The following is a 14,091-nucleotide window of genomic DNA, read 5'->3' as shown; positions in this document are numbered from 1 at the left end:
AAAATTGTTCTGCGATGAAGCGTTTAGTATCATATACATTGCTGTAAAATTTCGTACAGAAGTGTTAACTTTACGACCGAATAGAAAATATATCTTCTTGAAAAATCCATCTGCTCCAAGAACCAGTTTCATTTAGAAAATCGCAGAAAACATACTGGAAAATGTTACATACATCTTTGTGTTACTAGCTCTGTTCCAAAGATGTAATTTGTTTGTAATCCTGTAACATATTTACAGTAATAAGATATGATACTGAAACCGCTTTCAAGCTGAATCATGTATTTAAACGTGAATGAGCAATGTATACTTTTACATACACGATTATATTACTAATGTATAAAAGTGCCTATTTAACATTAATATATATTCGAGGAACCTGGATACGAACTAACTGTAGATTTGCAACATGGAAACAAGATTACAAACAGATCCCTGCTTCTCATCAAAAAGTTCTCAAAACCAATCTCTCAAATGTTATAGTTGACTTTCCAAACAGGCAACACCGACCATTTATTTACAAAATGGGTAGATAGATTCCGGTTACTCAATCTATTGCTAGACGAGGATGGAACTTTCAAAGGGAAAACTGGCAAACATTCCCGAAAGAACTTGATAAAACTATCAGACGGATTCCTGCTTCACTTGAAAATTATGACAGATTTATTGGTGCCGTAATCTCTACTGCAAAGAAATGTGTGCCAAAGGGTTAAGTAAGGAATATATTCCAGGGTGGAGCCATGAATGCGAAGAACTCTGTGAGTCATATATGGTGAATTGTTATCCTGATCTAGCTCATAAACTGATTCAAAAACTGAACGCATCCAGAAAAGAGAAGTGGATAGAAATAGTAACCAAGTTGGATTTTGAGTAATCAAGTCGCCAATCCTGGAGCTTCCTGAAGACGTTCGGTGGAACTAACCTGCCAATTCGGGTAGATCACTCAGTGACGCCAGACCAAATAGCAAACAGAATTATTTGATTTTCGAAAGCCCCACGAAACTAAACCACAATAAAAATAAAAATGGAGCTTGGTAACATTCGTCAAATAACACCTGTTGGTACACAATTCTCTCAGGACTTCACATTGAAGGAACTAAAAACGTTTCTCCAGGGTGTAAGGACAAGCAAGTCATCTGCTTTTGACGAGATACAGCCTGCGTTTCTAACATGCTGTAGGAAGAGACTAGGCTTCGGCTGACAAAACTTTGTACCAGTTCCAAAATCAGGATGTCTACCAAACTGTTTCAAATGTATCACTGCCCGGAAACCGAATAAACATTTAGTAGAAAGTTATAGCCCAATAGCACTTCACAGTTGTTATTAGAAACTTTTGGAGAGACTTATATTAAGGCGTAAAAATACCGGGAAACATGCCTGTAGAACAAGCAGGTTTCAGACCAATCACGAGGCTCACAGATCACCTTCTAAACTTAACAACACACATCGAAACGGGATTTCAGATGCAAATGAAGACATCTACAGTTTTCGTCGACTTAACTTCCGCTGACGATACAGTGTAGAAAGAAGGGCTCTGATATAAGCTGATCATAGTATTTCTCTGCCAAACCGTATTGACAAAAATCAATAAAATGCTCTCAGACAGGCACTTACGTGTAGTTTAGGGTAATCTCATATGCAAAAAAAGACAATTAAATAATGGGCAACCACATGGGTTAGTAATATCCCATATATTTTCAACCTTTATATTCGTGATTTCCCTGAAACCAGCGCAAAGGAGTTTGGGTATGCTGACGATCTAGCACTTGCGGTTCAGCACACCGAGTCCAAAAGTGCCGAAATTTCTCATAACTGATGATCTCAACAAAATACGTAAATTATTCCTCATGTGGAGACTCAAATTCAGTCTTCCTAAAACCGAAGCAGGTTCAACATAAACAACAAAGCGGCAGATTATGAAATGGAGGTCCGTATGAACTACACGTACCAAAAAAATTTTGCATCACCTCGGTTCCTAGAGTTCCGGAACCTGTACAGAAAGTTGGAATAGATATTAACAAAAAAATCATTTCCGCCCCGTTTTTGGCTCATGAAAACCACGCATTGCACGTTGTACCACCATACGGCGAGACCTTCAGAGGTGGTGGTACACAATGCTGTACACACCGGTATCTCTAATACCCAGTAGAACGTTTTCTTGCATTTATTCATGCATGTATTCGTCGTAGCATACTGGCCACAAGTTCAAGACACTGTTCTCCAGATTGTCCCACTCCTCAGCGGCGATTAGCCGTAGATCCCTCAGAGTGGTTGGTGGGTCACGTCGTCCATAAACAGCCCTTTTCAATCCATACCAGTAATGTCTGGAGAACATACTGGCCACCCTAGTCGAGCGATGTCGTTATCCTGAAGGAAGTCATTAACAAGATGTGCGCGACGGGGGAGCGAATTGTCGCCAATATGCTGCCGATATGGCTGCACTATCGGTGCATGGCATTCACGTATCGTACAGCCGTTACGGCGCCCTCCATGACCGCCAGCGGCTTACGTTGGCCCCACATAATGCCAGCCCAAAACAACAGAGAACACCCACCTTGCTGCACTCGCTGGGCAGTGTGTCTACGGCGTTCAGACTCCAAACACGTCTCCGACGACTGTCTGGTTCGAAGGCATATGCGACACTCATCACGAAGAGAACGTGATGCCAATCCTGATCAGTCCATTCGGCATGTTATTGGACCAATCTGTATCGCGCTGAGTGGTGTCGAGGTTGCAAAGGTGCATGGTTTTTTACATCTGTAAGCGGGTTTAGTGACATCTCGGAACAGTCAAAGGTACTGTGTCTGTAATACAACATCCACAGCCAACGTCTATCTTCAAGAGTCCTGGGAAATGTTGTGATGCAAAACTTTTTTGAGATGTGTACACAGTCCTTCCTTACCAGAGTCCCCCATATTTTCTTGGAATTATTCGTTATAGGACGCTGTCTTCCATGAAGCATCAAGAAAAAACTTCTTGGAAATTAAGAAACGAAACAACCTTAACCGGAAACTCTGCAGTATTAGCTGGGGAGCATGAACAGATACACTTCGAACTTGGGCGCTCAATTTAGTGTTTTCTACAGTTGAATATGGTGCTAGAGGGTGTATAAACTGTCCTCACGTAAATAAGATAGACACTCAGCTCAATACAACCATGAAAATTATAAGAACTACTATCTTATGCTGGTTTCCAACACTCAGTTACATAGCTCCTCATGTGTTAAGAACACAGGAGAACCCGTAGAAAGATTATCCCAAAAGAATAAATAATCTTCAACTTCTCGACCATAAATGTATTCCCAGCTTGATAACAAACCCACTTCGTTTCAGAAATCGACCCTGTAAGCGGTCAAGCAGCTTCTTGATAGAAACTTTACCACTGAAAACAAATGGCATGAAATATGGAATAGAAATAATACACCTGAAGTGCGATATCCTGTACAGAGACCAAAAGCTTCGAACTCCCACGGCAAGAGAGGAAGAGAACAGGACACGGATAGCATGCATACAACCTGCAAAAACTCTGCAAGCTGCCCAGCCCCAGCTGTTGCTGTGGAGCACCGAACCCGACCGTCTGTCACATTGTTGACGAGTGTAAACTGGGAGCTTAACTAGGTGACCCAAACGACTTGGCCACAGCATCAAGTCTTGAATTAATTATGTGACTGGACATTAGAATATAATACCAGTTTTTAATGTACTACTTGTATTTTTGTCTCTTTAATGTTATGTATTCTCGAGTGTATTTCATGTGTACGATAAATCAATAAATAATAACCAAGTAATTTATAATATGTCATAGGGTCTGTATTACACATAAATCGCTGAGAACTATCACGTTCCTCTCTGTGGTTTGTTCTCAATCTAGACAAGACACTGATTTAGTCAGATAGCTGAACGCATTTAGTGGTCACTGTTGCTGTAATAGTTTCTGAAAACATAAGAGTCCCCTGTAGCGTAACGAAGGTTATCTCTACACTCTTCTATCCTAGAATGGAGCATCAGATATTATTTTGTATTTCGTGATGATACAGATGAGATTCCTGAACGGTTACCATTGGTGCACACCATATGTTGAGTTAGACAAATCAATTGTTACGTCAGTTGTCCACAAGGTTCAAGGTTAAAAACAGCAACAGTGTTGAAAAATAACTTTTCTGGGAAACATCGCAAGGAGCAGACGGTAGTCACTGTCATTTTCCGGTGAGTAAGAAGGTTTTACAGTACGGTTCGTCATCATACAGCAGTTGACCAGCTACATTTGACCCCCTTTGAAATGAAAAGAGGATAGTTTTAGCTCAACGTTCCAAGCAATTGGGTCCATTAGAGATCATTAAAATACGCAGTCGGATTGATGGTAAAAATTCTGTGCTGCTTTGTCCTAGAAATTATTCCAGTATTTTCATTACGAGACTTATGGAAACCTAAGTAATACAAGTCGTTAAGGATGGTTTCCTATAATTAGTTGCATTTATTGTTAAAACTACTTTCACTTCGCAGTTATACTTAGTAATTTACTCTACGTCATGCAATATTGTGACTACCATATGGTTTATTTCATTATAGAATCGTTCATAAGCAAAATATTTGATAAAGTACGACAGATTACAGAGAGAATATAGCAACAGGCCCACACGGTGTACATACAAAATTTCGGTGAAAGTTGTGAGACGATAGGTGATTTTTTTTTATTTCCAGTTTCCATTGATGGCCAAATAAACGCAGGTATTATCAACTCACGTTAGTGTTTCCGAAACAGTTGAGACTAAGTTAAAATACAATATTCAACATTCATCTTAAAATGCTCTTCCAGAAAATGTCACCCTCTCAGCATAGTGGTTAGTGAAAACTTTAGTGGCTTTACTAGGCTTCCCTGCTCACATAATCCCAGTCATTTATCCACCAAACTGGACCATCGTTTTCAAGACTCACCAATTTGGCAAAAAATCTGGCTGAATGACGAAGAGAGAAATCGCGTTATCTGAATTAGTAAGTAGTCTAAATACTTTACAGCATGTAAAGTCCTGTAGTAACTGCAAAAGTCAGCCCTAAATATTACTTTCCAGATTGATGACATCTTTATGACGAGGAGCATAGAGTGGTCGCAGGCTTTTGGACAAACAGAGTATCGATGCAACTGAAACCATCACTCTACCGGAGTGGCCAGCAGTTGTCATTCTTCTAGAATTCTTGTAAGAGCTGTTTGATCTCAACAGGGACTAACTTTAGATACATTAAGAGAATAAAAAGAAGAAAGAAAAATTCTGTTATGATCAAATTACCATGGCAGTACTGTAGCAAATGGCTGCATTATTCAAGTGCACATTTCGTCAGTAGTAACCTGAGGGTACTTGTTTACGGTGAGTAGATTCCACGGAGAGTTAACTTACGAAGAGGGAGCCTTACCTGCGATAATTAAGGTCTTCGTCAAACCAATAAACATTGACATAAATTATTGTGAATAGGAGAAGGGCATTTTTATACGGAAAATAACAGCGCAGTTGCTATTAACACGAGGTTTGAAATTCAGTATAACTTGCAAACACAGATTGGCAGATACCCTCTAACTCAATTAGAGTGGACAGATCACCTGAACTTTTAAGTGCAAATATGAAGCAGTCAGTTGCAACATTAGTCACTTATTATGAGGCTCAAGTTGTATGACGAAATGCATTTCAGTGAATGTTAGCATTAAACTAATCACAAGAAATGTTTGAAATTAACTTTATTTTGCTATGCAGTAATCCACGTGTTATATGTTTTCAACAAAACCCACTAATGGCGGTGATTTATCTTTGACACTAGTTTAGGGATCACAAACAATGCGCGCCATATTCGATACTGTCAACTATGTAATTTAACAATGCGCGTCATATTCGATACTGTCAACTACGTAATTTAACTACGTCCTATATCAGGTCTTTGTTAACACATGTGTAAGCAGATGGGACTGTTGCTATTTTGACGACACCAAAAAGTTGCCGCTGATACTACATATTATAGCCTGATGTAACACAAGCCCACTCGGCTTAGTTCTGATGTCGAATACACTTGAACATGCAAGAATATTGCCTCATCAGTAACACGGTAAGGATGAAGCGTAGTTATAATTTATATCTCTTAATGAGTACTATATTAACTGCCAGTTCGTATCCACTGTACATCAGAACTAATACTGTAATTTTTCTTGTCTTCGTAGATTTATTTCTACTGAACTTTAACGCTGTAACGCTGTTTGTGCATGTGAAGCTAGGCTTTTGCCACAAATCTCTTATTACGATCAAGGCTTTGATTCTAAATTGCTTTGAACAATGAAGAACTCACTCATATATATGTTTCCAACTAGTAAGTCCACTCTGTCGCCTTGTTCCTTATAGGTAGAGGCCCTTTACGGAATATCCTTCAGCACACGTGATCGAGTCCTACAATTCTGCACAGACACCTCAACATTACAGACCCACTTCTTTCCTCATGTAGAATATTTACGTAGCTCAAATTAATGAAAATCTTTACCATAATGTTGTCTTAGTAGAAATGCATAAAATACTATGTAGATTCAAATAATGCATTTTAAGCTTTAGCGAGAAATTTATTTATTTTTTCTCTAAGATTAGATTAGAGCTTCTGTACGAAACGCATAATGCTAATGTGATAGTAGCTAACCACATACTATTAGTGCCTATAAGTTTGTGCTAAAACACACTTACCGTAGACAAAGAACGTTTCAGATTTAGATCCTGCTGTAACTTTTACTGCATTCAAAATTATAAATGCTACAGCTATGACAATGAAAGAAAGGCATTTTATTACTTCATGTTAACAGCGAAATTGTATTCTCTCTCTAAATTTTCATTTATCTGGAGTGATGTATGTGATAGAGAAACACTTCCCACATAGGTAGTTAACTATTCGTATTGTTATTAATATTATTAATAATATAAATCTGAGCCCACACTTATCTAGACTGTAATAATAATAATAACAATAATAATAATAATAATAATAGCTATGATAAAGATGCACCTCACATTCTAGTTTACAAAGCATAATACCTTAAGAAAATGTAGATAGTTGTAGATTGTATTCTTTTCCAGACATTAATGGTTCAGGTTTGTATATTTTCTTAATCATTAAGTAGTTTTTACATATTTTTGGAATGAAGAAATATGTATAATAGTTATATCTATCAAAATTTTGTAGAAATAGTTTTAGACATATTTTACTTAATGTAGCGATCATGTTTTGAGCTTGATTTTTTCACTTTTTCGTTTGGTTTTTTCTTTGGTTGCGCCCTGCTCCTGTAGGCGCACGTGAGCTAATGAGCCGGCGACAGACTCGAATTCAGCTTACCCCGTCCGAGCCCGCAAAGTCGTCCCGGAGGGGACGGCTTCCCGCTCGACTACAGATACGTTAGTATTCCGCATGCATCCTCTCTGAGCACTCTATTTAGATTTACTGTATTGTGTAGTAGCTGAATGTTCAGAATGTCCTGTGGAATATGTTAGTTTTCATTTACTCTGAACAAAATATGAACAACAATAAAGGACCAGATTTCGCTTTCCCTTTAACGGAAATAAATTACATTAAAAAAACTTGAGAAATCATATGTTTGTTACGAGCTGTGGCTGTACTGATTTTTTAAATACTTCTTTATAAACAGCTTCAGTCTAACTAAAGACAACAATATTCCCAGTTTCGAAAGGAAGTTAGAGTTCTCTGTGCTGAAGGGATGTTAAGTAATAGAATTGGTACTTCTCTAATATTCGAAACCAACACGAGGAATGAAATAAATAAGCTGCGTAATATCATATTTCTTACACAGTCTTAGAGAGTACATGCTCCAGTTCAAGTATACATAGCCGGCCGCTGTGTCCGAGCGGTTATAGGCGCTTCAGTCTGGAACCACGCTGCTGCTACTGTCGCAGGTTCAAATCCTGCCTCGGGCATGACTGTGTGTGATGTCCTTAGGTTAGTTAGGTTTAAGTCGTTCTATGTCTATGGGACTAATAACCTCAGATGTTAAGTCCCATAGTGCTTAGAGCCATTTAAACCATTTTATGTATACAATGTATCGTGGCAACATCATGGAAAAGGAACTTATTGAACTGTCAGAGAAATAAGATAGTACGAGCAAACAAAAAACAATTTAAGATGAGGGTTAGAGTTCAACGTCTCGTTCCCTTCGAGTCACCAGAGATAGAGAACAAGGTTGTCCGGGAGTGGGAGACGGCTGTTTCCTAGCATTTACTGAAACGGTTCACCTAAGGTTGCCTACACTGTGTTCTAATCATTATTTTGCATATTACTACTCCAGGACCTAAAATTTTACTGAGCATTTTCTATTCCGTTTTCTAATATCACACTTTTAATCCAGTTTTTGCTGTGACTTCGTGATAGTTTGATCTCGAAACTTCCTCTTCCTTCTTCTAGATGTATTCTTTCGAATTTTATCTCTTTGGCTCCTTATCCCACTTTCTCATGATCTTGTCTAAGACCAGATTGAAGAGACTCGGCGAGAGACGATCGCCTTGCCTAAATTCAGTGTTAATTTAGAAGGGTTCGGAAACTTTTATTAGGAGTTCAACTTTTGAAGTTGTGACTAATTGCCTGATGGTTTTGTCGATACCTGCTTCTTCCAATGTTAGGAATACTGTATGTCTGATTACCGAATCGTAGCCTTTTTTGAGATCAACGAATGTAACAACTACGTTAAGGTTCCGCATTGTTCTTATCCTGAGGATTATTTTCTATTTAAATATTTGCTGTGGGCACGATAAACTTTTTCTGAACTCTGCTTGGCAGTCGTCAGTTGTGTGTTCTGCTTGGTCTTCTATATGATTCGGTAGAGCTTTGGATACAGTTTTGTCGGTGAGTGGAAGTAGAGATATACCTCGGTAATGTCTGTCTTGTCGCCTCTCATGTCGCAAATAGATATCGGTTTGTTCCCAGCCTTCCAGTGGTCTTCCTTTCTCCCAAAAATCTTAATAACATCATAAAACACGGTTTCAGAGGCCCGCTCCGCTCCCAGTTTACACGTTTCTGCTATTATCCCATCTCTACTTGGAAACTTTGAAAACTTTGTAGCAGTCTCTGGTATTGTTCTGTTGAAATTTGTAACTATTGTCTTTATTCGTTTTTGTTATATTTCCGTTTGTTTATTCGAATTATTTTGACGTCAGTTTTCTGATCTCCTTGAATGTGTTCCAGTCTTTCTCCTTTTTTCAGAAGATCAATTTTTTCCAAAGCTGTTTGTCGACGATCTATCCCTTGGTCACGTATCCTACTCCACCATCTACATTTGCTTTTGTTGGTGATTGTTCCGATTCATTCACCGTTTGTATCAATGCTTCTCTGACTTCGTCCCAGTTTCCCATCTTCTTTGTGTGAAGCTTTTTAACGAATTTGCTGCTGTTGTCTGACAGCAATTTTGTTTCAATTTTATCGACTTCCTGAAGTTTGGGATTTGGTATTTTAGGTTGAAATTTGGCTTTGATTTAAAAAATAGTCAGAATCTGTGATTAGTCTCCATCTCGCTCTCACGTTCATGATTTATCTACGGTTTTGTTTAGTTATTGTCACATGATATAGCTGATATGGTGCTGTGGGTGTATTGAGGGAAGCTCTGGTTTCTTCCTCTTTGGTAATTTTCTGAAAAAGGTTGACATTAGGTTTAACTCGAATTGTGTGCAGAAGTTGATGAGGCTTCCTCCATTCGTACTGGTGCGTCTGTGTGCAAAAGATTTCCTACTTTTGCCTTGTATTTTTCTTATATGTACGTTGAAGTCTCCTACGAGTAATTTTATATTGTGAGTTCGTAGTTTTGAAGTTTCATTTTCAATTTTTTCCCAAAACTGTTGGACTATTTCTGCCGGTGCTGTCGCTCCTGGAATTCTGGTTATTCTTCGTGTTTTACTGTCGATAAAAAAATCGCACTAGGCTAACCTAGAACCACTCTATCGAACGGGCATGCAAAATTCGGCTTTATAAACAATTTTGTTCTTAACGGGAGACAAACCGACAATTTCCGTCGACACTCAAGAGTCCGCATGAGAGATACGATGAGCAGTATTTGTTTGGGATGACTACAGATATACATAGCAAAAACGAAGTTGATAATATCTTTCGAAACACCAGAAAAAAAACACCTGATGGCTCTTAGGAGAGACCCTAAGTGTAAGATTTTTTGATTCTTCGATGATCTGTTTGTTCAAATATTCATTTAGTAATCAACAGGTGGATATTAATAACAGTAAAATATGTATGGGTACGCATCTGGAGCTCTTTGTAGCGAAGGGACTGCAGAAGCTAATAGCCTGCAAGCTATATGTACGGTACGATTCAGTTGAAGAAGTTGAAGCAATAGTAATTCAGTGGTGAAAGAAACATCCCACAAAATGCTAGGCTACTATCACGAATGATTTAAAAATAATAATCACCAATTTGGAAACCTTCCCGGGGGCTACTAACATAGGGGATGTAAAGAAGAGTGATTCCTTTCTCACAGAGACTCATTTAGCAAGCCCTCAGATGCTCATTCATTGTCAGTGGCAGAAAATGCTAGAACCTCTATCTGCGTTGTGGAGCGAATTAGCACTACAATTCCGAGAATGTACGTTCCAAGAAACAATATTTTATTTCCTCCCATAACTTCACGCGGAATGACTTTAAAAGTAAATTCAGAGAAATTAAAACTCTTCCGGAAAATTTTCGACAGTCTTTCTTCACGCAGCCCGTTCTTGAACGCAGCTTCAGATGGGAGAAATGATACCAGCAACCGACTTACCAAATGTTCAAATCTGTGTGATTCCTAAGAGACCAAACTGCTAAGGTCATCGGTCCCTAGACTTACACACTACTTAAACTAACTTATACTAAGAACAACACACATCTATGCCCGAGGGAGTGCTCGAACTTCCAGCGGGAGGGGCCGTGCAATCCGTGACATGTCACCTCAAACCGCGCGGCCACTCAGCGCGGCCCGACTTATCACCCCATTCTCCTTTGCCTCCCCCGCGTATTCTCGGGCAGCATACATGAAGACATATAGATCATACATGTTTGAGACCTATTTCATTAGAGGTAAAATAATATTTACTCAAGGCATACATAGGCAGATGAAATAAATTTACAGAAGCCAACCAAAAAGCAGATTTTGTTAGAAAGTGAATCTTAACTGACTGTGCCACTAGATAGTGTCTAGTTACCAGTGCCTGAACATGCCAGTAACTGTAAGTTTTTGTTCTCGTGCGCACTTCGTGTTGCTCTGATTCTTTAGGCTATAACTCGTATCGCGGGGACCTCAATCAGGCGACCTACTGATATTTTTGTCTTCATGAACCTGAAATTTGGCCTTAACCACAGTATCCTATATTTCGAAAGGTTAATTTTTATCAATACTTGTTGATGTTCTCGTGTTCTGATTCTATATTCCGTTAAAACATGTTTTACAAAAAATATTTCTGCATGCTAGAGACCGCCCGTGGCCTTCATCTGCCAAATATGCAGCTCCCTTGAATTCAGCAACTGTTTTCAAAGCATTGGTGTTTTCTGCCAGAGCGTACCTCCAATACTTTCTTTATTGTACAAATAAAGATATTTCACAACCTTGCTGTGTCATTAACATGTAAGACTGGTTTTCGCTATATCATCCATACTATATAGCAGGTCTCCGTGTCCTGGTTAACAGACGTCATTTTTATTTTAAGTTTTACGTGAGCTAATGTAATGCAGTTTTAGAAGACACGGGTGGTATTTGGTAGTTATAAGAAAAAGGACGTTAAATTGAAACGATACCGTTGCACAGACAATTTCAAATCTCAAACATCTATGATGTATATAGTCCGTGTAGTCATGCAATGTCACTATGCCAGTGTGGCGTAATGGATAGCTCGTCTGCATAGTGAACAGAAGGTCTGGGTTCGAATCCCGGGCTTGGTACAAAGTTGCATTCGTAGTTTCAGTCTGCATATATACAAGAAGAAGTTGATTAGGCATTTACATCCTGCTGACGACGGGGTTATTTCAGACAAACTACTAGCTCAGGTTGGCTATAGATAGACCAGGAAACTGGCGATGCCATCAACTCAGTAACGCTCCTATCAGATTTAGGGATATCTGATTCTGTAAGGTCATACCTAGACCATGCGTTTTCAGAAATGTTCCTATTAAGTTTGAGAAAAACAAATATGCTGCTCGGATATGAAAATTAGAGAGTAATAAGTTTCCAGAAATATTCCTTGTTCCGTTCATCGGGTTAAGCTAGTTTATTACGGATTAATTCAACAACATTCAAAAAATTGTATCTTTCAACTTAAAAGTCAGGAAAATAACTACAAGTTTTAAACTATTCAACTTGAAAAACAGTGTACAACATGTAAGGCTATGAGCAATCATAAAAATTTCTTTAATACACTCATACCTACCTGACTCTCAAATTAAGACATTATTAGGAAAATATTGTACAGTAAATATCTCTGGAAATGAACTGGCCTAAATATAAATGTCTAAATAAGTACAGTGCATAAACCGGGAACAGCAACGCTCCAACGTGCTATTCGTATATGTATTGCTAAAAACCACTACGAGATACAGGAAATTAAATACTTCAAGGTAAAGACTCACGTGAAATACGTGATTCTCGTTGTAGTGAGATCCAGATATAAGGGGTGTCTGATTGGGTGACATATCTGAGTGCTAAAATACGATTTACATTCAACTACCAAGCAACATTTCTTCATAAATCTCATTATACAACATACAGGGCAGCCCGAAATTCAACGTAGGGAGTTGACTGCTTGCATCTAATAAAATATTTTTGATATATTGTTAAGTTATTAGACAACTCCTTAATCTTTTAAGGCTTCGTCCTTCTTTCTAGCACTGTTTCCATGCGAGATGTATGTTGCATCTACTGACACCGATAAACGGTTAATTCTTAGCCTGTTACTTACAATGTGTCTGCAGAAATATCTCTGAGAATGGAAGTTTTTATTTTGTATAGTAACAAGAGATAATGTTGAATTTATACTGATTTTGGGTGTACAGTATTTTCATTCAAGAGGCTACTATTGCAATTTAAGTGTGTGACTGGAAATAATCTCACCCGAAGTTATTTAATATTGACTAGGTGTTGCAATAATATTTAATGCACATCGCTTACTAAATATAACCTGCAATATTAAAACTTTTCGACAAGTTACATTTAACACCAGAAAATAACTATTAACAGCCGCAGTGGTGATACTTGTAACGAGCAAGTACGTTGTACCGGCTGAGAGAGTAGCTGGAGGTGATAAGTAATTCTTGGTCTATTGATTGTATTAACACCCCACTTACGTAACACAGACAACCAAAGCTTTCTTGGTATTTGACACGCACCGATGAAAGTCGGTAACAAATTTGTGCCTGAATACTCATTCATACGAATTCAGTAAATTCGTTTCGAATATTTGATATTTGCTGTTGTAGAAACTTGTTTGTAAACATTACTTAACTTGGTATTTCGACGTCTCCTTTACAACGAGGAAACCAGATTAAACTCGGAACGTAATTTGGGGACTTGCGCAACTGGTCCAAGGGTTCACAAAGTAGGAGAAACGTTTCAAACTTCAAACAGAAGCCTAACATGAGAAGTTTCGTTGCTTTTTTTTTTCAGGTGCCGTGTTTTTTTCATAGGTATAAAAAAAAGTCAAACATACCACTTTAATGACTAGACATACATTTCATGGGACTCGTATAGTAAATAACTGGGATATAAATGCTTTTACTCGATTCTTTTTAGTACACATTGAATTTAGAACATAGCCAAGTATAGCGTTTAAAATGGTCTCATAAACAAGAAGCAGAGACTGAAACGCATTATTTTTTACTACTAGGTTCCTCCTAATATGCAATTTTTACTGATATACACGTAAGTCGGTTTTCTCATATACAGAATGTATAAATACTTCATACATAAGATTAATAGATAGTACCTTAGACACTTTTTCCTTTTTTTTCGAGGAACATTATATTCGCAGTGTGTATATTAGTACATTTGCGTGTTACAGAATGAATGTTAGCGTTGATGAGCTTCGAATGTCCTTTTCATAAA

At 38.2% G+C, this 14,091-nt stretch overlaps 1 protein-coding gene across 2 annotated transcripts in view; it reads left to right on the top strand.

Moving 5' to 3' along the window:
• The window catches only part of LOC126299208 (uncharacterized), a 397,182-nt gene that overhangs the window by 207,435 nt on the left and 175,656 nt on the right, over positions 1-14,091 (top strand). Inside the window, exon 2 of one of the 2 annotated variants that reach the window (XM_049990993.1) lies at positions 7,304-7,408. The exons of the other annotated variant lie outside the window; for it this stretch is intronic. Within the exon in view, the coding sequence (XP_049846950.1) occupies positions 7,304-7,408 (105 nt within the window). The remainder of the gene's footprint in view (positions 1-7,303; positions 7,409-14,091) is intronic. 2 annotated transcript variants of the gene reach the window in all.

The sequence above is a fragment of the Schistocerca gregaria genome, chromosome X (assembly GCF_023897955.1).
Source record: "Schistocerca gregaria isolate iqSchGreg1 chromosome X, iqSchGreg1.2, whole genome shotgun sequence".
NCBI classification, from domain to species: Eukaryota; Metazoa; Arthropoda; class Insecta; order Orthoptera; family Acrididae; genus Schistocerca; species Schistocerca gregaria.
The sequence above is the reverse complement of the archived record's forward strand: the minus strand, read 5'-3'. Positions and strand labels throughout refer to the sequence as shown.